This window comes from Ursus americanus, chromosome 3 (genome assembly GCF_024610735.1).
Source record: "Ursus americanus isolate L20-20 chromosome 3, mUrsAme1.1.p, whole genome shotgun sequence".
Classification (NCBI taxonomy): domain Eukaryota; kingdom Metazoa; phylum Chordata; class Mammalia; order Carnivora; family Ursidae; genus Ursus; species Ursus americanus.
The window spans coordinates 93,714,447-93,736,286 of record NC_142129.1 but is presented as its reverse complement, the minus strand read 5'-3'; the positions used below and the strand labels follow the sequence as shown (position 1 = coordinate 93,736,286).

The following is a 21,840-nucleotide window of genomic DNA, read 5'->3' as shown; positions in this document are numbered from 1 at the left end:
GATCTCGGTCTGAATCAATGCAAGATCAAGGAAATACAGCTGGGCACAAACACATGAACCAAAAACTAAGGCATCGTAATGACATGCTGGCACCAGCTGGCCTCCGGCTCCGGGAGCTGGAGCTGTCGCTCTGCAGGACACAGTCTGGCCGGAAGTACACGGATGGTGGGGAGCGCGTGCATCTTCTGCTCAGGGTCCACGCACTGCTCTCAGTCTCGGCGCGTCTCAGCTAAGACCCCGCAGACCACGCAGGCTTCCTTTTGTTTCCTGGCTCATCCCCCGACCTGGGGTCACCTGTGATACACTAGGTGCAGTGGAATCCCCGTGGCAGGCTCTGCTTCTGGGGGATGATGCAGAAGCAGCGACAGGACGGAAACCCTGAGGAGGGGGCTGGAGTCTCCTCATCGGCCAGCCAGGTGTACGGCGGCAGGGCCCAGGGGGACTGGACAGTGGACACTGCCCAGACAGCCCCAGGCCCTTGGCTCTTCTCCCCACCCGCGGCTGACTCAGAGCTGACTCAGGGTGGGCCTGAGCCCCCGATGGCTTCTGACTTCCCTGGCACGTCCAGGGTGGCTCCCCTGAGTCAGAGCAGGGTGAGAGATAGCAGGCTCCTTCCTGTAGCTGTCTCTGGCAGGCAGTCACACAGAAGGTGCTCCCCATAGGCTCCAGGCTCCCTTATCAGCTCAGCCTTGGCGTGGGGGCCAAGGTCTGGGCCATCCGGTGATAGGGAGAGCCCGAGGGAGGGAGTAGAAGGTGCGTACCGTGCACCTGCGCTGTTGGCGTGGGGCTTCCAGTGACACTGCGCCCGCATTGTTGGCAGGGACAGCCTGGGCAGGGACAGGAGGGAGGGGGACGGGGCAGAAGAGCTGGGCGGGCAGAGGAGGGCCGTGGCTCTCGCATCTGGGATCTCTGAGCGCTGTCAGGCCTCGGGGGAGCTGATCTGCCCCCTCCACCCAGAGAAGGAGATTTGTCTCTGGTCACTCCACCCCTAACAGTCCCCTCTGTTATCAGGTTGTTAATATTAATTAACAACTGTTGCTAAGGTTGACAGTGCAAGGGTGTGTCCCAGCCGCAGCTGACTTGGTCTCCACAGGGGGCTGGGCAGAGAGGGGGTCTGAGGCCGGGCAGGCTGAGGGTGGGTGGGGGTTCAGAGGGCCAGCTCTCACTTTGGGAAGTGGGCCAAGGGGAGACCCCAGCCCCTCACCGGGAGGCTCATCAAGAGAGTGGGACAAAGGCAGGAGGGCGGGAGAAGGTGGATCATTAACTAGCCGGGAGCCGTGGGAGGTGCAGGGCTCAGCGCCATTGGTCCCAGACGAGTCAGGCCAGGCTGTCCCTGATGGGGAAGCTGCCTGTGTGCACCCCCAGTTTCAGTACCTGAGCTGCCTAGACAAGCACTGTGCATTCCCAAGAGCCAGGCCTGGGCTGTCCCCGGCTGTCCCCGTGGCCTAGCCCCACTGCCCTCAGACCCCTGCCCTGCGCTGGGATGGCGGAGGCTGGCCTGAGGGGCTGGCTGCTGGGGGCCCTGCTCCTGCACTTGGTGAGTCCGATGCTGGCGGCCACGGCCACTCTGCCCCTGCCTCCCCCCGGGCGGGGGTCCTGTGTGGGGGGCTGCGTGGCCGCAGCGGGGAGGGCCTAGAGTCTGAGGTGCTGTCTGTGGACGGATGAGGGATCCCAGGCAGCCCCAGGAGGGGAGCAGGTGGGGGTCCCGGAGACCAGGGATGACGGAGTGCCTCCCATCTGGTGCGCCATGGACGTCCTGGCCTGAGGGGGGAGCGGAGGAATGAGGGAAGGTCCTGTCCTGGGATGCTGTGGGGTGGTCTCAGGGGGGATCACCAGATGAGGATTTAGCATCTGGGGGTGGGGGGAGTTCCAGCACTCTTGCCTCAAGTTTCTCCGTCACTCACACATCCAGGAGGATGGGCGAAGGCTTTCGGTCCCAAGCAGGGGAGGGCAGGGGAAACTGCACAGAATCTCCAAGAGGGGCCCTGGGCCTCTGGGTGTGGGCTGCAGCTCAAGCGGACAGCAGCCACCTTTGAAGCACCAGTGCCCCGAGGGCACAGGGCCACCTGGACTCAGCACCCAACCTGTCAGGGGACGTTTCCCAGCAGGACCATGCAGCAGCCTCCAGGGGTCTCCCAGCCCACCCCGTTCTCCCCACCTGTTCCCTCACCCTCTGCCGTGACCTCGCTAAATGCAGATCTGTCCGGCCACCTCTGTCTCAGTGACCCCACCACTCAGGATGACGGCCTGGCTGTGCCTGCCCACCCATCGCCCCCAGACGTTGCGGGAGGCACCCCACCTCTCTCCCTGGGTCTCCCAGCCCTCCACCCCACGCCTGTCCCTGCTCCGGGTCCTTCCACCCCCACTGCCCGCCGCCTGGCACTGGGGCCCGTGGTGACGTCGCCCTGCCCCGTAGGCCCAGGGCCAGCCGTACACGCCGATCCACCAGCCTGGCTACTGTGCTTTCTATGATGAATGTGGGAAGAACCCGGAGCTGTCCGGGGGCCTGGCGCCACTGTCGAACGTGTCCTGCCTGTCCAACACGCCCGCCGTCCACGTGACAGGCGACCACCTGGTCCTCCTCCAGCGCATCTGCCCCCGCCTCTACGCGGGCCCCGACGCCACCTATGCCTGCTGCTCCTCCAAGCAGCTGGTGTCCCTGGAGGCGAGCCTGGCGGTCACCAAGGCCCTCCTCACCCGCTGCCCGGCCTGCTCCGACAACTTCGTGAGCCTGCACTGCCACAACACGTGCAGCCCCGACCAGAGCCTCTTCATTAACGTGACCCGCGTGGCGGGGGGCGGGGGCGGCCAGCCCCAGGCTGTGGTGGCCTATGAGGCTTTCTACCAGAGCAGCTTCGCCCAGCGGACCTACGACTCCTGCAGCCGGGTGCGCATCCCCGCGGCCGCCACGCTGGCCGTGGGCACCATGTGTGGCGTGTACGGCTCTGCCCTCTGCAATGCTCAGCGCTGGCTCAATTTCCAGGGGGACACAGGGAACGGCCTGGCTCCCCTGGACATCACCTTCCACCTGTTGGAGCCCGGCCAGGACCCCGGGAATGGGATACAGCCTCTGAACGGGGAGATCAGGCCCTGCAATGAGTCTGAGGGGAATGACACGTCAGTCTGCTCCTGCCAGGACTGCGCTGCGTCCTGCCCCGTCATCGTCCGGCCTGAGGCCCTGGACGCCACCTTCTACCTGGGCCGGATGGCAGGTGGGCTGGCCCTCGTCATCATCCTCTGCTCTGCACTCGCCCTGCTCACCGCCTTCCTGGTGGGGACCCGCGTGGCCGCGTCCCGCCGCCAGGACAAGACGGAGCCCAAGGCAGGCACAAGCTTCTCTGACAGACTCAGCCTCTCCACCCACACTGTCCTTAGCCAGTGCTTCCAGGGCTGGGGCACGTGGGTGGCCTCGTGGCCACTGACCATCCTCTTCCTGTCCATTGCCGTGGTGCTGGCCTTGTCGGGAGGCCTGGCCTTTGTGGAGCTGACCACGGACCCCGTGGAGCTGTGGTCGGCCCCCAGCAGCCAAGCCCGCAGCGAGAAGGCGTTCCACGACCAGCATTTCGGCCCCTTCTTCCGGACCAACCAGGTGATCTTGACGGCTCCTGGCCAGCCCAGCTACCGCTACGACTCCCTGCTGCTCGGGCCCAAGAACTTCAGCGGGATCCTGGTCTCGGACCTCCTCCTCGAGGTGCTGGAGCTGCAGGAGACGCTGCGGCACCTGCAGGTGTGGTCGGCCGCTGAGCAGCGCAATGTCTCGCTGCAGGACATCTGCTTCGCGCCTCTCAACCCGCGCAACGCCAGTCTCTCCGACTGCTGCGTCAACAGCCTCCTGCAGTATTTCCAGAACAACCGCACGCACCTGCTGCTCACGGCCAACCAGACGCTCATGGGGCAGACCTCCCAGGTGGACTGGAGGGACCACTTCCTCTACTGTGCCAAGTGAGTCCCCCGTGGCCGGCTCCAGCCGGGGCTGCTGTGCGCAGCGAGGGTCTCCCGGTGCCTGGGCTCCTGAGGAGCTCCGTATCTTGTCTCGGTCTCAGGGGCTGCAACACAACCTTTCTCTCCACGCCTCTCCCCCGGCCCCACTGCTTCCCTGGGTTCCCACTCGCTGTCACAGATCAGCACGGGGCCGTCTTGGCCTCCCCAGTTCTGATTCCACTCGGACACAGCAGTGGCTTCCTTGCACGTCCTTGCTCTGTGTGTTACAGAGCAACGTGACGGCCCCACACATGCGTGGACTTCTGTACGGGCCCCTGAGGCCAGCGGGGTCCCCCGTGAGGTGCCCTCAGGCCAGAGCAGGGGCTGTGGCTCGTCTCAGCCTCCCTGTGCAGGAGGTAGTCACACAGCCTGGTGCTTTTGGGGTTTGGTCTCCAGCAGCCTCCACTCCGCTGTGGTGCAAACCAGGATGCTAATGAGGCCTCTGGGCCTCGGGGCTGGAGCGAAGGCTCCGAAGCCACCACGGCCTGGGGGGCGGCAGGTGCAGAGGCAGTGGCTGAGGCTCTCTGAGGCTGCGGTGGGCAGAGGCCCTCAGCATCTGGAGAAACCCAAGTCCCCAGAGATCTCTGGCTCGGGTAGAGAGAGGTTCTATCTACTGACATCTCCCACGAGAAAGCAAAACTGAGAAAGGAAAAAATATGTATTGGTTCTTTACAAATACCAGTAATAAGCCCATTACACGTCCACAGAGGGAGCATAGTGTCTGGTTTCTAGAGAACAGCTGGATTCTGGCATCTGCGTGTGGTCTGTTGGTCGGAGCCCAGTGAGAATACTTGGCCTCACCCCCGTGTGGCCAGAAGAGGGAGGAGTATTGTGATAGCCCCTTTCCGCACACTTGGGGTTACCTTTGATACTACACCAGAATCAACAGGCGGTTTTTTTCTAGGTGTTAATTGCAATATGGAGTCTGAAGGCATGTTGGTGACTCTCTGTACCCTTTATATCCGAGGGCAAATGAGGGGAAAAAACAAACAGCATTGCCGTGTTATTATAAAAATAGTTTTGGCCTTGCAGACCCTGGGCCCTGATGCCACACTGAGAACCACTGGATTCGAGGAGAGGGACCCAGCGCCCTGCCCCTCGGGGAAGCCCACGGTTTGGGCCGCTTCCCAGAGTCTGTGCTTGGCCCTGGCTGGCCCTCAGAACTGGTGGGTCAGGGAGGAAGCTCTGGCCGCAGGTCCAGTCCTCATGCTGGCTTTATTTTGATTTTGAATGCTCACAACGGCTCTTGGGTGGTCTGATGATCCCCGTTCCAGAGACAGGAAAACAGGCCCAGGGGTGTAGTGAGCTGCTCAAGGTCACAGGGCAACCAGCACGCCCAGGACAGCTGGTGACCGACGTGCTCACTCCAAGAGCACTTTGTCCAGGCGCCCAGGATGTGCTTGCAGAGAGGCTCAGTAGAGAGGTGCCCAGGGTCCCGGACTGGTCACCTGCCTGCAGAAAGAAGGATCTGAACTCAGGGCCTGGAGGGTTCCAGGCTGGCGAGGGAGGAGGCTGAGCAGCGTGAGGCCCAGGCAGCTGCCTTGTGCTGACTCACGGGGTGAAGTCCTGGTGTCCCTGCAGGAGGCCGTGTATGTGATGCTTACCCACCTTGTCTGGGATGCGGCTCTGAGCCCGGAGCCTCGGGCGGGTGTGAGGGGAGAGGTTCCACTGTGGGTTGGGCTGCATGAAATCTTGTTGGGAGAAATGGTTCTGGCCATGGGGTCAGGTGCCGGTGCTGGCAGCCTGGGGCTGGGCGCCAGGCCTAGCAATGGGCACAGGGCCAAGAAAGGTCCTTCCTTCTGCCCCCAGCGCCCCGCTCACCTTCAAGGATGGCACGGCCCTATCCCTGAGCTGCATGGCTGACTATGGGGGCCCTGTCTTCCCCTTCCTTGCCGTGGGGGGTTACAAAGGTAAGCCAGGTGGCCCTGGGGGTGGCCAGCGAGGGGGCAGTATGGGGCAGGGGCAGCGGCAGGAAGAAGTAGTGATGGGCTCTCGCTGCCTGGGGGTGGCCGGGCTTGGGGGGTACTGGCAGGGGCTGCAGACCTGCCACCTCCTTCAGCTTCTCCCAGCCTGCTCAGATCCTCTGGTCTGTGCCTGGGTTCACAGGCCCTGCCCTTGGCTGAGAGAGGGAACTCGGGTGGAGGGGCTAGACAGTGACTTGGATATGGAAGGTTGGGGAGGCAGGGGTGAGGCTGGAGTGGGGGAGGGGAGCGGGGGTGCTGCTGGAGTTGGGGGAGGCAGGGATGGGGCTGGGAGTGGGGAAGGGAGCAGGGGTGAGGCTGGAGTGGGGAGGGGAGCAGGGGTGAGGAAGGAGGGTGGCTGAGCATTTCTCATCCCAGGGAAGGACTACTCTGAGGCAGAGGCCCTGATCATGACCTTCTCCCTCAACAACTACGCCCCCGGGGACCCCCTGCTGGCCCAGGCTAAGCTCTGGGAGGAGGCCTTCTTGGAGGAGTTGAAAGCCTTCCAGCAGAGGACAGCTGGCAGGTTCCAGGTCGCATTCATGGCGGAGGTAGGTTTCGGGGTCCCTGGGTCTGCGGGGGGGACCCGGGGGGGGCTCAGGTGGGTTCTTCCCCTCTCCTGAGTGGCCCTGGGCCCGCCCGTCTGGGAGGACAGGACCCCGCCGCCCCGCTCGGGCTCAGGAAGCCCGTGGGTGAGCAGGGCTGGCGGGGTGTGCATCCGCAGCGCTCCCTGGAGGACGAAATCAACCGCACCACGGCCCAGGACCTGCCCATCTTCGGGGTCAGCTACATCGTCATCTTCCTGTACATCGCCCTGGCCCTGGGCAGCTACTCCAGCTGGCGCCGAGTGCCGGTGAGAATTCGGGGGTGGGTGGGTGGGGAGCACAGCGGGGTGGCTTGTCAGGACATCCGGAAGCTTCCCTGCAGGGGCTCCCCGAGGGGTAACGCTTCCTGGAGGTGTCCTGCTCTTGGACAGGCCCCCCTGGAGCAGACGCAGAGCTGACCTTTAGAATGCCCCACAACGCGTGCCGTGGGAGAGGTGCAGGCTCCTGCGGGCTGGACGCCTGGCCCCCCGGCCCTGCTGCCCTTCTCTCGCTCGGGGCAGGGGCAACGCTGGCCACCCTGCAGCCCGGAGGCTGAGCCTGGTCCCATTGCAGGTGGACTCCAAGGTCACGCTGGGCCTGGGCGGGGTGTCGGTGGTGCTGGGAGCAGTCACGGCGGCCATGGGCTTCTTCTCCTACCTGGGCGTGCCGTCCTCCCTGGTGATCCTGCAGGTGGTGCCTTTCCTGGTGCTTGCCGTGGGGGCCGACAACATCTTCATCTTTGTTCTGGAGTACCAGGTGAGAGCGCGGGGCTCTCCTCCTCTCGCAGCTGCGGCCCTGCACCCCCGGGCTTCTGGCCGCCTCTGCTCGTGTGTGGGCATTCACGTCCGCGGTTCCTGTAGGGAACGGAGGGTTCCGTGTCATCTTCGTGGCACGTGTGTCCCTGTGCTCGCTCTCCCTCAGGCCACCATGCCCTCTGCAGAGCGTCTCGGCCTCGTCCGTGGCATGCCACGGACGGACAGTGAGAGTTGATTTAGCCTCTCCTGTCGGCGGACATTGCGGGACCCAGGGATATGTTGGAATGTTCCGGAATGCACCAAGCATGTCTCTGGGCCAGACCCCTCGAGGTGGACGGGGCAGAGAGCAGAGTGTTCACGGGATCTGCTCCTGATGGGAAGCGTGGGCACCGGCCAGCTCCCTGCCCGGGGCCGGCTCTGGATGCTGTCCTTGATGTCCCCACGCAGAGGCTGCCTCAGAGGCCCGGAGAGCGGCGAGAGGCCCACATCGGCCGTGCGCTGGGCAGAGTGGCCCCCAGCATGCTGCTCTGCAGCCTGTCTGAGGCCATCTGCTTCTTTCTAGGTGAGCCTGGGCAGCCCCTCTTCGCCAGGCCTGGGGGGGGGGTGGCGGGCACTGGGTGTGGGCAGCCCCCTTCCCTCCACTCTTCTGAGCAGACGCCATGCCCTGAGACTCACCCCTGTACCCCCAGGGGCCCTGACCCCCATGCCAGCTGTGAGAACCTTTGCTCTGACCTCCGGCTTTGCGGTCGTCCTCGACTTCCTGCTCCAGGTGTCCGCCTTCGTGGCCCTGCTTTCTCTGGACAGCAGGAGGCAGGAGGTAGGGGTGGTGCAGGACCCGGGGACCTGCCCGGCCCCATCTCTGCGGGGATGGGGGGGGGCTTCACGTCGTCACAGCGCAGGATCATCAGAGAGTGGGGCTGGGTGCAGGGACAGCATGCTGGGATGCTCCCAGGGCCCCAGAGAAAAGTCGATTTAGGGGAATACGATCAAACCTGCAAAGTACAAAAGGTCGAGAAAAAAAAATGTAAGGGAGATGTTGACAGGGAGCTAGAGTTTCTGCGACAGTGCAAAGTTTAGAGGTGTTTAATCAAAACAGAAAAACAAACAACACAGCACCCTGGCACGTCCCCACATGAGGCACTTCCATGGGAGGGAGGCAGTGCCCAGGGCTGCTTCGGGGCCACCGTGATGGACTGCCTCCCTCCAGGCCTCCCGGTTGGATGTCTGCTGCTGCGTTGGTGCCCCGAAGCTGCCCCCACCTGACCAAAGCGAGGGGTTCCTGCTCCAATTCTTCCGCAAGTTCTACGTCCCATTCCTGCTGCACCGGCTCACGCGCGCGGTTGTGGTGAGTGGGGCGGGAGGCACAGCTGGGGGGCTCCCACCCCTGGGGCAGCGGGGGCTGGCAGGGCCTGCTCAGCCTGGCCCCTGGTCCTGCCTGCTCGTGGAGAGGTGGAGAGCTTGCCCGGACCCCGGGGCTCACGCACAGGGGAGGCTGGGCTTCAAGTCTGCCCAGCTCCAGAATATTCCTCCCTACCTCCTTAGCTGCTGCTGTTCATGGGCCTGTTTGGAGTGGGGCTCTATTTCATGTGCCACGTCAGCGTGGGACTGGATCAGGAGCTGGCTCTGCCCAAGGTGAGCCGTGCCTGGTGACCTCTGGTGGGTGGCCTGGCTGCCCTGGGGTTCGGGAGGGTCGGTGCACACCGCTGGTAAGGGCAGGGGCCGGGGGCTCGGCGGGCGGTGCAGGGCTGCTCAGTGTGCGGACCTGGGGGGAGAGGCTGAATCAGTGTATGAATGCACAGGCCCCGTGGCGGAGAGAAGCAGGCCACGGACAACTGGCCTGTGAGGTGAGCCTCCAGGCAGAGTGACCGGCAGCTTCCCGAGTGCCTGCTCCATGCTGGGCACGCCACGTCCTCAGGCCTAGGCTCCGCAGCAGCCGGAGTTGTGGCACGGCCCCTGACAGACATGGAGGGTCAGGGGCTTCTGTGGAAGACAAGACCTCTGTGGCGCGGGGGGTCAGAGAGCCTCTGGGTAGAAGGGAGGTGGGAGGGGCCCGAGTACGTGTAGGATCTGAGGAGGACAGCAGTGAGGATGACCCCACCTGCCTGTGGACCCCACTAAACTCCCCCCATGCTGGTGCCCACCGTCTCCTCTCTGTCTTTGTGGCTTGGACACCTCTCAGCCCCTCCCAGTACGGGAACCCTACAGTGTGTCCTTCTGCGTGTGGCTCATTCCACTCAGCATCGAGTCCTCCGGGTTCATCCACGCCGGAGAAGGTGTCAGAGTGTCCTTCCTCTTCCAGGCCGAGGATTTTCATACACACACACACACACACACACACGCACACACCACATTTTGTTTCTCCGTCATTTGTCTGCTGTGGACACGGTTTCCTTCCACTTTTGCGCAGCTGGGACTGACGCTGCCGTGAACGTGGGTGCACAGCTATCTCTTCCAGAACCTACTTCCCAATCTTTCAGATGTGTTCCCAGAGGTGGAACTGCTGGATCAGATGATAATTCTAATTTCAATTTTTTGAGGACCACCATACTGTTTTCCACGCAGATGTTCTGTTTTACGTTCCTCTCTATGGCGCACCAGGGGTCTGATGTCTCCACGTCCACGCCAAAACTTGTTTTTGGCTTTTTTCTTTTTCTGTTTTGATGGCAGCCATCCTGACGGGTGTGAAGGGGCATCTCAGTGAGGTTTTGATCTGCTTTCCCTGATGAGCTGTGATGCTGAGCATCTTTTCATTGGCTCTTTGGCCATTTGTGTGTCTTCTTTGCAGAAATGTCTGTTCAAGTCTTTTGCCCATTTTTGAAACAGCTTGCTTTTTTTTTGTTGTTGTTGTTGTTTTGTTTCTTTGAATTTTGGGAGTTCTCTAGATATGCTGGGTAGTAATCCCTTATCAGATACACGATTTCCAGATGTTTTCTTCATTTCTATTGGTTGCCTTTCTACTCTATTGGTAGTGTCCTCTGATGAACAAAAGCTTTTAATTTTTGTGGCGTCTGGCTGGCTCAGTTGGAGGAGCGTGTCTCTTGATCTCAGGGTCATGAGTTCAGGCCCCACATTGGGTGTAGCAATGACTTAAAAATAAAACCTTTAAAAAAGTTTTTCATTTTCATATAGTACCTATTTGCTTATTTTTCTGTTTATTAACTGGGCTTTTGGTGTCATTCAGGAAATAATCACCAAATCCAGTATCCTGAAGCTTTTTTCATATGTTTCCTCTAAGGGGATTACAAATTCAACTCTTAAGTGTTGGATCCATTTTGAGTTAATTTTTGTACATAGTTATGTATATTATTTTCTTTCCTTTTTTTTTTTTTTTAAGTAGGCTCCACATCCAGTGTGGAACCCAGCGTGGGGCTTGAACTCACAACCCTGAGATCAAGACCTGAGCTGAGGTCAAGAGTCAGACGCTCAATTGACCAAGCCACCCAGGCACCCCATAGTTGTGTATGTTTTTTTTTATTGTGATTACTTTTTAATATAAAAAATTATCATACCTGTGTCACAAACACTTCCTTATATAATTGTTTTTCTTATAGAGCACACAGTCACTTCATTATCTGACTAGTATGCGGCACACAGAAATCAAAGCAAGTTTTATATTAGTAAAAGCTAATCACAGAAGAAAAGGTACTATGTAAATGAGACCGCATTAGAAAGAGTATATATCTATATTTATAAAGACATATATATAACATATATGTATATATTTTTATTTTTAAAATTTAAGCTCAATGTTGTTAACATATAGTGTATTATTAGTTTCAGAGATAGAGTTAACTGATTCATCAGTTGTGTACAACACCCAGTGCTCATTACATCACATGCCCTCCTTCATCCTCCCACCCACCTCCCCTCCAGCAAACTTCAGTTTGTTTCCTAGAATTAAGAGTCTCTTATGGTTTGCTACCCTCTCTGATTTCATCTTGTTTTCTTTTTCCCTTCTTTCCCCTATGATCCTGTCTTGTTTCTTACAATCCACACAGGAGTGAGATTGTATGGTATTTGTCTTTCTCTGATTGACTTATTTCGGTCAGCATAATACCCTCTAGTTCCATCCATGTCATTGCAAGTGGTAAGATGTCATTCTTTTTGATGGCTGAGTACTATTCCATTGTATAGATATACCCCACGTCTTCTTTATCCATTCATCTGTCGATGGACATTGGGCTCCTTCCACAGTTTGGCCATTGTGGACATTGCTGCTATAGTTGTGTATATTTCTGAAGGTCCAACTTCATTCTTTTGTGTGTGGATGTCCTGTTGTCCCAGCACCACCTGTTGAAGAGACTCCCTTTCCCCACTGAATGGCCTTGGCTCCTTTGTCAAATGCCATGTTGCCACATATGCCAGGGTTTATGTCTGGGCTCGCTCTTCCATTCGGTTCGTCTGTGTCTGTCTTTGTGCTAGCACCTGAATCCTTTGATGACTGTATTTTTGTGGTAAGTTTTGAAATCAGGAAATGTGAGTTCTCCAACTTTTTAAAAAAAGATTTATGTATTTATTTGAGAGAGAGAGAGCACGCGTGGGGAAGGGTAGAGAGGGAGAGAGAAAGAGAATCCCAAACAGAGTGCCTGTTGAGTGTGGAGGCCAATGGAAGTCTGGATCCCATGACCCTGAGATCAGGACCTGAGCCAAAATCAAGAGTAGGACTCCCAACTCACTGAGCCACCCAGGCACCCCGAGTCCCCCAACTTTATTCCTCTTTTAAAGATTGTTTGGGTATTCGGAGTCCCTTGTGAATTCTAAGATGGATTTTTCTATTTCTGCAAGAAAGGTCATTGGGATCTGGACAGGATTGCACTGAACTTGGAGACCCTCCAGTAGCCTGTACGGTAGTCCGTTTTCCAGCCCACGAACACAGGTGTCTTCCCACCTATTTGTGTGTTCTTTAATTTCTTTCAGCAATGCTGTGTGGTTGTCAGCATGCAGTCGCTCACCCCTTGGGTGACATTATTTCCTAAGTACTTTATTCTTTTTATGCTGTTGTGACTAGGCTTGCCCCAGTTCCCCATCTGGGTCCTTCAGTGCTCATGCATAGAAATGTGACTGATTTTTGTGTGCTGATCTTGTAACTTGCAACCTTGCTGAATTTATTTACTAGTTTTAAGGGTTTGGGGTAGAATTTTAGAATTTCATGTACATAAGATCATGTAATCTATGACCAGAATTTTGCATGTAGTTAGTCCTCATACTTTCCAGCTCCAAAGTTCCTTTCTGGGTTCTGTTTTCTGGTGGTTGATCGTTCCATTTTGTTCACACTTGCTTTTCTTGGTTTTGTCCGGGTGCTCTTTGAGCAACCCTAAGACAGGTGTTTTTAAGTGTCTGTCTGATGTGTCCACCAACTGGTCTTTCTTGAGGAGATCGTCTGTTAAATGGTGTTGGTCCCTAGGTATGGGCCATACTTTCCTGATTGTTTGTGTCTCTGTGATAGTTGTCATTGAGAAATGGACATTTGAGTCTTATTGTATGGTAACTCTAAAGATCAGATTCTCCCCCTTCCCTGGGGGTTTGCTTTAAAAAAAAAATGAGATTGTTGCTGGTGTCTCTGTCCTGGAGATTAGCCTGAGGTATAAAATTAAAGTTTTATCAGGTCTTTTCTGAGTCCAAGCCTTTCCCCGGTAACGTGCGGTGACTTCTCTTATATTTGTGATTACTTTGGGATGTCCCATTCCTTATATGTCCGGCTGCCAAAAGGGGGAAAAGGGAAAACATGAAAAGGAAAATTAATAAACCTGTCACTACTCACTTAAACATCTCAGCAGTTGTGCCAGCATGAGGAGGCGAGCTGATGGTGGCAGCCCGACCCTGCACCACTGAGATGGGAGCAGCGGTCCGCAATCAGAACGCAAATCTGTGATCCTTAGGGACTGGGTCCTCATGTTCCACGCTGGACCCCACAACCTGTGTGCAAAGTGCCTGCGCGTGGCCGGGCCGCTGCTACCATGCTGAGAGCTGAAGGTGACTGGCATTGACCACAATTCAGCTTCTGGGCCTTTCCCTGGGAGCTGCAAGCCCTCAGCAGACCCCAGAGCTTCAAACAATGTCTATCAGACAGCTGCCGCCGGTGCAGGGGTGTGCGGGTACGGGGATGGCTGCCTGGTACCTTCTACCCCACCTTCTCTGACACCACTCAGGTGAAGGGAGCAGATCAGGCAGCTGCCTGATACACGGCCTCGCAGGTGTGCACGCACACATTTACGTGTGCACACGCGTGTGGGCCACGGTCACAGACCAGCTTGTTAGACTGTCGCTGTGGCAAAACGGGGATAATGGGAAGGGGCAACGTTCCACGAATGTGTGTGTGTGTCAGAGTGTGTTCATGTGTGGTTCTGTGCTTACACCTACATGGGTGTGCTCTGTGTGCGTACCTGTGATCACACCAGGATGTGTGTACCTCTGAGCGTGTACCTCTGTGGGTACAGTGTCCACCGTGTACCTCTGCAATGCAACTGCAAGTGTGTCTCCGGCAGCGTGTACCTCAGTGAGCATGGGTCTCTGGGAGCATGCATGTCGGTGCGGGCGCCTCTTGCACACACCTGTTAGGACGTACTTCCTGCGTGTACCGCTGTGAGTGTGCGCCTCTGTGAGTGTGCACCTCTGAGTGTGTATGTATCTTTGTGAGTGTGCACTTCTGTGTGTGTCTCCGTGAGTGTGCACCTCTGAGTATGTACCTTTGTAAGTGTGTATGTACCTCCGTGAGTGTGTATGTACCTCCGTGAGTGTGCACCTCTGTGTGTATGTACCTCCGTGAGTGTGTACGTAGCTCTGTGAGTGTGTATGTACCTCCGTGAGTGTGTATGTACCTCCGTGAGTGTGTATGTACTTCCATGAGTGTGCACCTGTGTATGTACCTCCGTGAGTGTGTATGTACCTCCGTGAGTGTGTATGTACCTCCGTGAGTGTGCACCTCTGTGTGTATGTACCTCCGTGAGTGTGTACGTAGCTCTGTGAGTGTGTATGTACCTCCGTGAGTGTGTATGTACTTCTGTGAGTGTGCACCTCTGTGTGTATGTACCTCCGTGAGTGTGTATGTACCTCCGTGAGTGTGTATGTACCTCCGTGAGTGTGCACCTCTGTGTGGGCACCTCTGTGAGCCCCTCAGGGTGAGTGTGGCCCCAGCCTCCGTGACTGTCTTCTGTTCAGGACTCATACCTGCTGGACTATTTCTCCGACCTGAACCGCTACTTCGAGGTGGGGGCCCCCGTCTACTTTGTCACCACGGGGGGCTACAACTTCTCCAGCGAGGCGGGCATGAACGCCATCTGCTCCAGCGCAGGATGCGACAGCTACTCCTTGACCCAGAAGATACAGTACGCCACCGAGTTCCCCGACGAGTGAGTGCCCGGCCGAGCCCTGTCTGTGCCCCCCACCTCCTGACCCCTTGACCGCACCCAGCTGTCGTCCCGCTGCCCTATGCCTGGGGAGAGGGGCGTGCCCCAGGGAGGACCCACTGCCTGCCCACCGGGTCCTGCCCCCCAGCATCCTCTCCCCTGACCCTCAGGTCTTACCTGGCCATCCCCGCCTCCTCCTGGGTGGACGACTTCATTGATTGGCTGACCCCGTCCTCCTGCTGCCGCCTTTATGCCTTTGGCGCTCAGAAAGACGAGTTCTGCCCCTCGACTGTCAGTGAGTGCAGGGTCTCTGGGGGCTCCCGGCCTCCCACGGCTTGGGGAAACTGAGGCAAGAGAGGGGAGCAAGGCTAGGCCCTCTTAGCTCCTCCCACGCTCTCGCAGGGTCAGTGAGGGTGGGGGCACAGGCTTGGGGCACGTGTCGGGGTGAGCACACCCCGCGTTGTGATCTCACGGGTGGTGGGAGGGGGAGAGCCGCGCGTAGCATGCGGCTCTGACCCCAGAGTAGCTGCATTTGTCAGTGGAGTGCGGAGGCCAAAGGGGGTCGTATCTTTGCCCTACACTTGGCTTCCTTACCTGCTGTGGTTGCCGGTGGTTTTCACGACAGAGGGGAACCCCTCTGCCTCCTCTGCCTCCAGAGCACATGTGCCACACACGTGTTGCATGTTTCGGTGGTGGCAGTGCCTGGGGAACTGGATGGGAATGGGGGGCTGCCTGGCCCCGGGGGGGGTGCCGCTGCTGAGAGCCCCCGCTGTCTTCGCAGACTCCCTGGCCTGCTTGAAGAACTGCGTGAGCTTCACGTTGGGCCCCGTCCGGCCCACAGACGAGCAGTTCCACAAGTACCTTCCCTGGTTCCTCAGTGACCCGCCCAACATCAAATGTCCCAAAGGGTAAGCCTGGGGTGGGGAGCACAGAGGGTCCCCGAGGGTGGCCGAGGTCCCTGATGAAGCCTCTGCTCCCGCCTTGCAGGGGACTGGCAGCGTATAACACCTCTGTGCATTTGGGATCCAATGGCGAAGTTTTAGGTAAGTGTGGCCTCACCCGGTGGGGAAGGCGAGAGATAGCTGCACTGGGGGGTCATACAAGCCCCGGGGAAGAGCCTCTCAGTCTGCGATCTTCTCCCCTTCCTCCTTCATGGGGAGCTTCTATCTGCCCTGGCCCTGTCCTCAGAGGCCATGTTACCCAGCTCCCTGTTCTCAGATTTCACCCCTGTCTGCCCTGCTTCCTTTTCCCCACCGCCAAATCCTCAGTCAGCGAGACATTCCTGGACTCTTCCAGTGCTGGGGGGCCAGCCACACCCCTTACTCACATGCACAAATCACGGCAGATGTGGGCAGCTGGCTAAACGGATGATGATTGCACCTGCCCCGCCGTCACCCTGTCAGCTGAACTGCTCCCCTGTTTCTGTCTGCTCTTCTGGAACTTCCCTCTAGGAAGATGCACATTGGAAAAGTAATTGACTTCATTTGAAAAATCCAATGCGTGTTTTGAAACCCTAGAGTGCAGCATTTGCGTTTATCTGGGAGGTGTCTTTAGGGTGCACCAGGCAGAGGCAGGCTGGGCCCAGGGCTCCCGCAGGGGGAGGAGGGGCTGCAGGGTGCAGGGCTGCCTGGGAATCCCGCACGCTGGGCCCCTTGCTCACAACGGAAGAATTTTCCATCTTGGTGGCCTCTGAGCCCTGATTGCAGCCAGGTGCGCCCTGGGGTCTGAGGGTGCCTGCAGCGGGCTCTGACCTTGCCCTCCTCTGCCCATGTTCCCCGGCGGGCGCAGCCTCGCGGTTCATGGCCTACCACAAGCCGCTGCGGAACTCGCAGGATTACACGGAGGCTCTGCGGGCGTCGCGCGAGCTGGCGGCCAACATCACCGCCCACCTGCGGCAGGTGCCGGGCACCGACCCGGCCTTCGAGGTCTTCCCCTACACGTGAGGCCCGGCGGCGGGGGCGGCGGGGTCCCCGGGAGGGTCCCAGGGGCACGTGGAGCCCGACTCGCGAGGCCACACGCCCCGGCAGTGACAGCGCTCTGACCCCTGCAGGATCACCAACGTGTTCTACGAGCAGTACCTGAACGTGGTCCCCGAGGGCCTCTTCATGCTGGCCATCTGTCTGCTGCCCACCTTCATCGTCTGCTGCCTGCTGCTGGGCATGGACCTGCGCTCGGGCCTCCTCAACCTGTTCTCCATCGTCATGATCCTCGTGGACACCGTGGGCTTCATGGCCTTGTGGGGCATCAGTTACAACGCCGTGTCCCTCATCAACCTGGTCACGGTAACCTGCCCTCGCCCGACACCCCGCTGCCTTCCGAAGATCCCGCGCCCCGGCCCTTGCACGCCTAACGCCCCTCTCTGCCCCCAGGCGGTGGGCATCTCCGTGGAGTTCGTGTCCCACATCACCCGCGCCTTTGCGGTCAGCACCCGGCCCACCCGGCTGGAGAGGGCCAAGGAGGCCACCGTCTTCATGGGCAGCGCGGTGAGTGGGCCCGCCGCCCCCATTCCGCCCTCCGCCCTCCATCCCGTGCCCGGCCTCACGCCTGCCTGTGACCCCCAGGTGTTCGCTGGAGTGGCCATGACCAACCTGCCCGGCATCCTAGTTCTGGGCCTGGCCAAGGCGCAGCTCATCCAGATCTTCTTCTTCCGCCTCAACCTCCTCATCACCGTGCTGGGCCTGCTGCACGGCCTGGTCTTCCTGCCAGTGGTTCTCAGCTACGTGGGTGAGCGCCCAGGCGCCTGCGCACTGGGCAGGGCCTCCCCGACCCAGCCACCCAGCAGTGCCCGCCCAGCAGGCCCCGCCCACAAATAAGGCCCGCCCCGCAGGACCCCACCACCACCCATAAGCTCCGCCCCCTGCACCCAGCAGTCCCCGCCCAGCAGGGCCCCTCCCACACAGCCGGCCCCACCCCTCCTATCGCCGGCCCCGTCTGTTTGGCCGAGCAGATCCCCGCCTGCCTGTGAACGCCTCTGTCCTTTCTTCCTGCAACATCCTGTGGCAGTACCCAACAAGCCCTCCTTGCTAAGGAAAGCTGTTCCTCCTCCCGTTGACAGACTCAGGGCAGGGAGTCCTGCTCAAGCAGCACATGGCCTCCCTGACCGTGGTCCTCTGTGACTGTTCCCCTGCAGGGCCTGATGTCAACGCAGCTCTAGTGCTGGAGCAGAAGCAGATGGAAGAGGCCGCCAAGCCCAGCATGGCCTCCTGCCCGAGCCACCCGGGCCCGACATCCAAGGCCAGCAGCACCTATGTCAACCATGGCTTCGAACATCCCGCCGAGAGTGGCCTTGACAGTTCTCTGCCCCGCAGTGGACACAAGTTTTGATGACCCCAGGGGCCACACAGGTTCCCTCGTAGGGGTCCCTTGACACGTCCTCCCACTCAGGGTCTGGGAGAGGCTGTCCCCACGAGGGTGCCTGTGGTGGGACCTTCCCTGGCCACCAGGTCGTACCCATAAGGACATGATTAGGCTGAAGGCGGCATGTGGCAGCGTGGGTGTGACCTGTTCCTGTCTCTTGAACTTGGCGTGTGTCGTCCTCCTGCAAGTTTTTAAACTTCAATTCCATATATTATATGTAAACAATATGTAGTAGTATTTCACATTTAAAAATGTTTCATAAATGGAATCATACTTGACGTTCGCTTTCGCAGCGAGTTTCCCAGGCTACACGCATGTTAGATTTATTCATGTGGGGCCCTGTAGACCTGCCCAGTTGTCATGGCGGCCCCACTGGATTCCCCTGTGTGAACCAACACAGTGGTTTTATCCCTTCCCCTGCTGGTGGGCACGATGCTCCCAGTGACTTTTCCACTCTGGCTCCATAGTCGCTCACGTGGAATTCCCAAATCCCCAAATCTCTGGAAATCTGGTTCGTCCCCTTTTTCTTTTGTAAGTTTGGGACAAACTCATTTGGTGGCAAAAACAGACCAGACAAGATGTGTCTATTTATACGCTTCATGAATGGGGTATGTATACCCTTTGCCGTCCTTGATGGGAGCGGTCATCGATCCCGCACATCGATGAGCCTGGTTATGTTGTGTGCAGCCATAGGCCCTGATGGGGTGTATTATCTAAAGCAGGGTAACCATCCTATTACTTTTCTAAAAATCTAAGTCCTGAAATTCATCTCACCTATGGGATTTCAGGTACAGAGCAGAAACCTCTATGAAGCTGAGTATGTATTTGCACATCTCCTTGTGTATATGCGGGAGAGCTACCTGGAGGTGGTGTTGGCGAGGTATCGTACGGGTACAGACAAAGCCTCCCCAAAGTTGCTGCCCTCTTCACATTCCCACCAGCAGTGGATAAGGGGCCTTCTTCCCTGGTCCACCACCAGCGCTGTACATCCCACTTGCTCTTTGGGGCAAAGGGCAGGATTATGGATGATTAGCATTTTTTAAAATGCATTTTTAAAAGGCAAACTTTAAAAAATTTTGGAATAGTTTTAGATTTACAGAAAAATTGCAAAGATAGTACAGAGAGTTCCTATATACCTCACACCTGTTTTACCCGATTAACATATTATATTAGCGTAGCACATTCATTAACCCACAATTCATAAACCAGTGTTGAGAATTTCTACTCAAGTCCTTGCTTTATTTAGATTTCCTTAGACTCTACCTGGTGTCCCTCTTTCTGTCCTAGGATCCCATGCAGGATAGTGTATGGCATTCAGTTGTTATGTCCTTTAGGCTTTCGGCTGTGACAGTTCCTAAGACTTTCCTTGTTTGCGATGACCTTGACAGTTTCCAGGAAGACTGGTCAGGCATTTTGTAGAACGTCCCTCAAATGGGGTTTGTCTGGTGTTTTTCTCCTAACTAGACTGAGGTTATGGGTTGTTGGCCGAGAGACCAAGAGGCGGAGCGCCCTTCTCAGCAGATCATATAAAGGGTGCGTGCTACCCCCATGATTTCCCTCTAATGGCATTACCTCTCGTCCCCTGGCCGAGGTCGTGTCTGTCAGGCGTCTCCTCGGTACAGTTACCCTTCCCCCTTCCATGTTGTTCGTGTTGTGCTCTTTGGAGGGAAGTCACTGTGCATGGCCTACACTTAGGGAGTGGGGAGTTATGTTCCATGTCCTGGAGGGCAGAGTGCTTACACAAATTACTTGGAATTCTTCTCGACAGGAAAATTGGCTATTTCCCTCCCTATGTTTCTTTATTCAGTATGATATATACCGTATATACCCATGGATATTCAGTTCGTAGTGTGGGTTCTCATATGATAGTACTTAATTTTGTTGCTCAGACTGTTCCAGCTTGGGCCATTAGGAAGCTCTCTCTGTTGGCTCCTATGTCCCTTTTTGTCATACTCCCATCCTGGAGGGTTTTTCCTTTTTCCTTGCTCCTTGGAGCTACTAGCAAGTTGGTTCAGGTTCAGCTTGTATACTTTCTGCCCCAGTCCTAGAGTCAGCCATTTCTCCAAGGAGTCCTGGTCCTTCAGTTAGAGATGGGATTGGAACCCTGCATCTGGCGCTTGGTGTGCACTTTGCTGCTGGGGCATTGTTGCTCTTGGGCTCTCTCAGCTGAGAGAGCAACAAAATATATGTGTGTAAACGGACACACCTATGTACCCATTTCTATAAATATCTGTACATGTAGCCATCTGTAGCTAGAGGAAGCTAAACTTAAGTTCATGCTGATGCCTCCAGCTCTAATTCATCCCCACACCAATCATTCTAGACGCTCCCCTGGCTTCTCTGTAAGCTCCCATGCCAGTAGTGAGAAGCCTCACTCCACCACCCACACAATTTGCTTCATTGTTCACCTCCGTGGGTAGTATTTTCAGAGATGACAGCCCACAACCCCATGGGAAACAAATTTAGGATGAAGGGTCCCTTTTTAGCTCCTTTTGCCTTTAGTCTTAGACTCTGTTCATTTCCAGTTACTGAGGTCAGCATCTTTTTCTACCAGCCCCTTCAGTGAGGCTGTTTCACACATTTGTAATGTGATTTGTTTTGCCAGATTCTGCATTCCAGTCTGGTGTTACGAAATCGTGCCTGTAAAAGCTCCATTCAAAGTTCAGGACAGACCAGTCGGTATTAATGTGACAATTAGGAAACATTGATTGATGTTTCAGATTCCATATTACAGCTGTTAAGAAACTACCACCTGCTCAACTTTAGTTTCAAAAAAATAATGCTTTTATTTGAAAAGACAATGAAAATACTCTCTCATTTCCAACTACAATCTGTGTAAGATGGGGTTTCTTCATGTATTTCCATCAAAACAACATATTGCAATGCAGTGAATGCAAAAGATGTGAGAATCTTGCTGTCTTCAATGAAGCCTGACATTAAAGGGATTTGCAAAAATGTAAAACTATGCGACTCTTCTCAGTAAACTTAATTGCTTTGAAGAACATTATTCCTTCATAAAAATGTTAACATGTAATGTGCTTTTCGTGGTTATTTAAAAATGAATAAATATGTGAACATTTTGTCAGTTTTAATATCTAACATTGTAACCATCTGTAAGAACGACCCACATAAAAGGTCTTTGGGGTCTTCAATAAATGTTAAGAGTGTAAATGACTCCAAGAAGTTTCAGAACCACTGCCGTAGGGCAATTCATCTGGTTCTGACTTATTTACAATTAATTAGAGCCCATAGACTATTAAGGTACATGTTCATTGGTAGATTTTAATACAGTCGAGATGAAAGGCATTTCTTACCACTAGAGAAGTTAACCTATGATTTTATCATTTTGTAGGACACCGGCCAGCTTTGTACCCAACCTAACAACCTTACTGTTTCTTCAAGTGTTTATAAATACCCAGTTCCTCCGAATGCTCTTGGAACCAGTCCTATCATATCACTGCTTCCTTCATTAATTCAGTCGTCGAATGGCATCTTTGGCACGTGTTCATTACGTGTCTGAATGGGCTTTATGTTTGGAGCTTGTTAAGGATCGTACTTGGGCGGACACTGAGGCTATTACGTATGCCGAGCTTATGTACGCACACACGAATGCACGCTACACAGGCGCACACATGTGTATCTCACGACGATGGCACGGCAGAGTTTTCACTCTGCACCGAGCTCTTTCCGCTGAGTATTCGTGCACGCTCGTCACCGTGCATTCACTCCTGGCGCCGTTAACGGGACACACACCGCCCGCACCCACCTCGTCCGACCCGCCCGCTGCGGGTACTCCCGTCCCCGAAACCAGCTCTCTACCCAGACAGGACCGGCGCTCCGCCCACCACGTGACAAC

The 21,840-nt window shown here is 56.5% G+C and overlaps 1 protein-coding gene across 1 annotated transcript; it reads left to right on the top strand.

Annotated features, from left to right (window-relative positions):
- Positions 1–1,483: 1,483 nt before the first annotated feature.
- NPC1L1 (NPC1 like intracellular cholesterol transporter 1) lies at positions 1,484–21,064 on the top strand. The gene is made up of 19 exons (XM_045793552.2): positions 1,484–1,537; positions 2,417–3,942; positions 5,791–5,891; positions 6,321–6,493; positions 6,667–6,795; positions 7,100–7,282; positions 7,729–7,843; positions 7,971–8,098; positions 8,489–8,626; positions 8,824–8,913; positions 14,440–14,630; positions 14,798–14,922; positions 15,409–15,535; positions 15,615–15,670; positions 16,416–16,566; positions 16,678–16,909; positions 16,997–17,110; positions 17,189–17,351; positions 17,758–21,064. Exons 1-19 carry the CDS (start codon positions 1,484–1,486, stop codon positions 17,949–17,951), a joined length of 3,990 nt encoding a protein of 1,329 aa, XP_045649508.2. The 3' UTR covers positions 17,952–21,064.
- Positions 21,065–21,840: the final 776 nt, after the last annotated feature.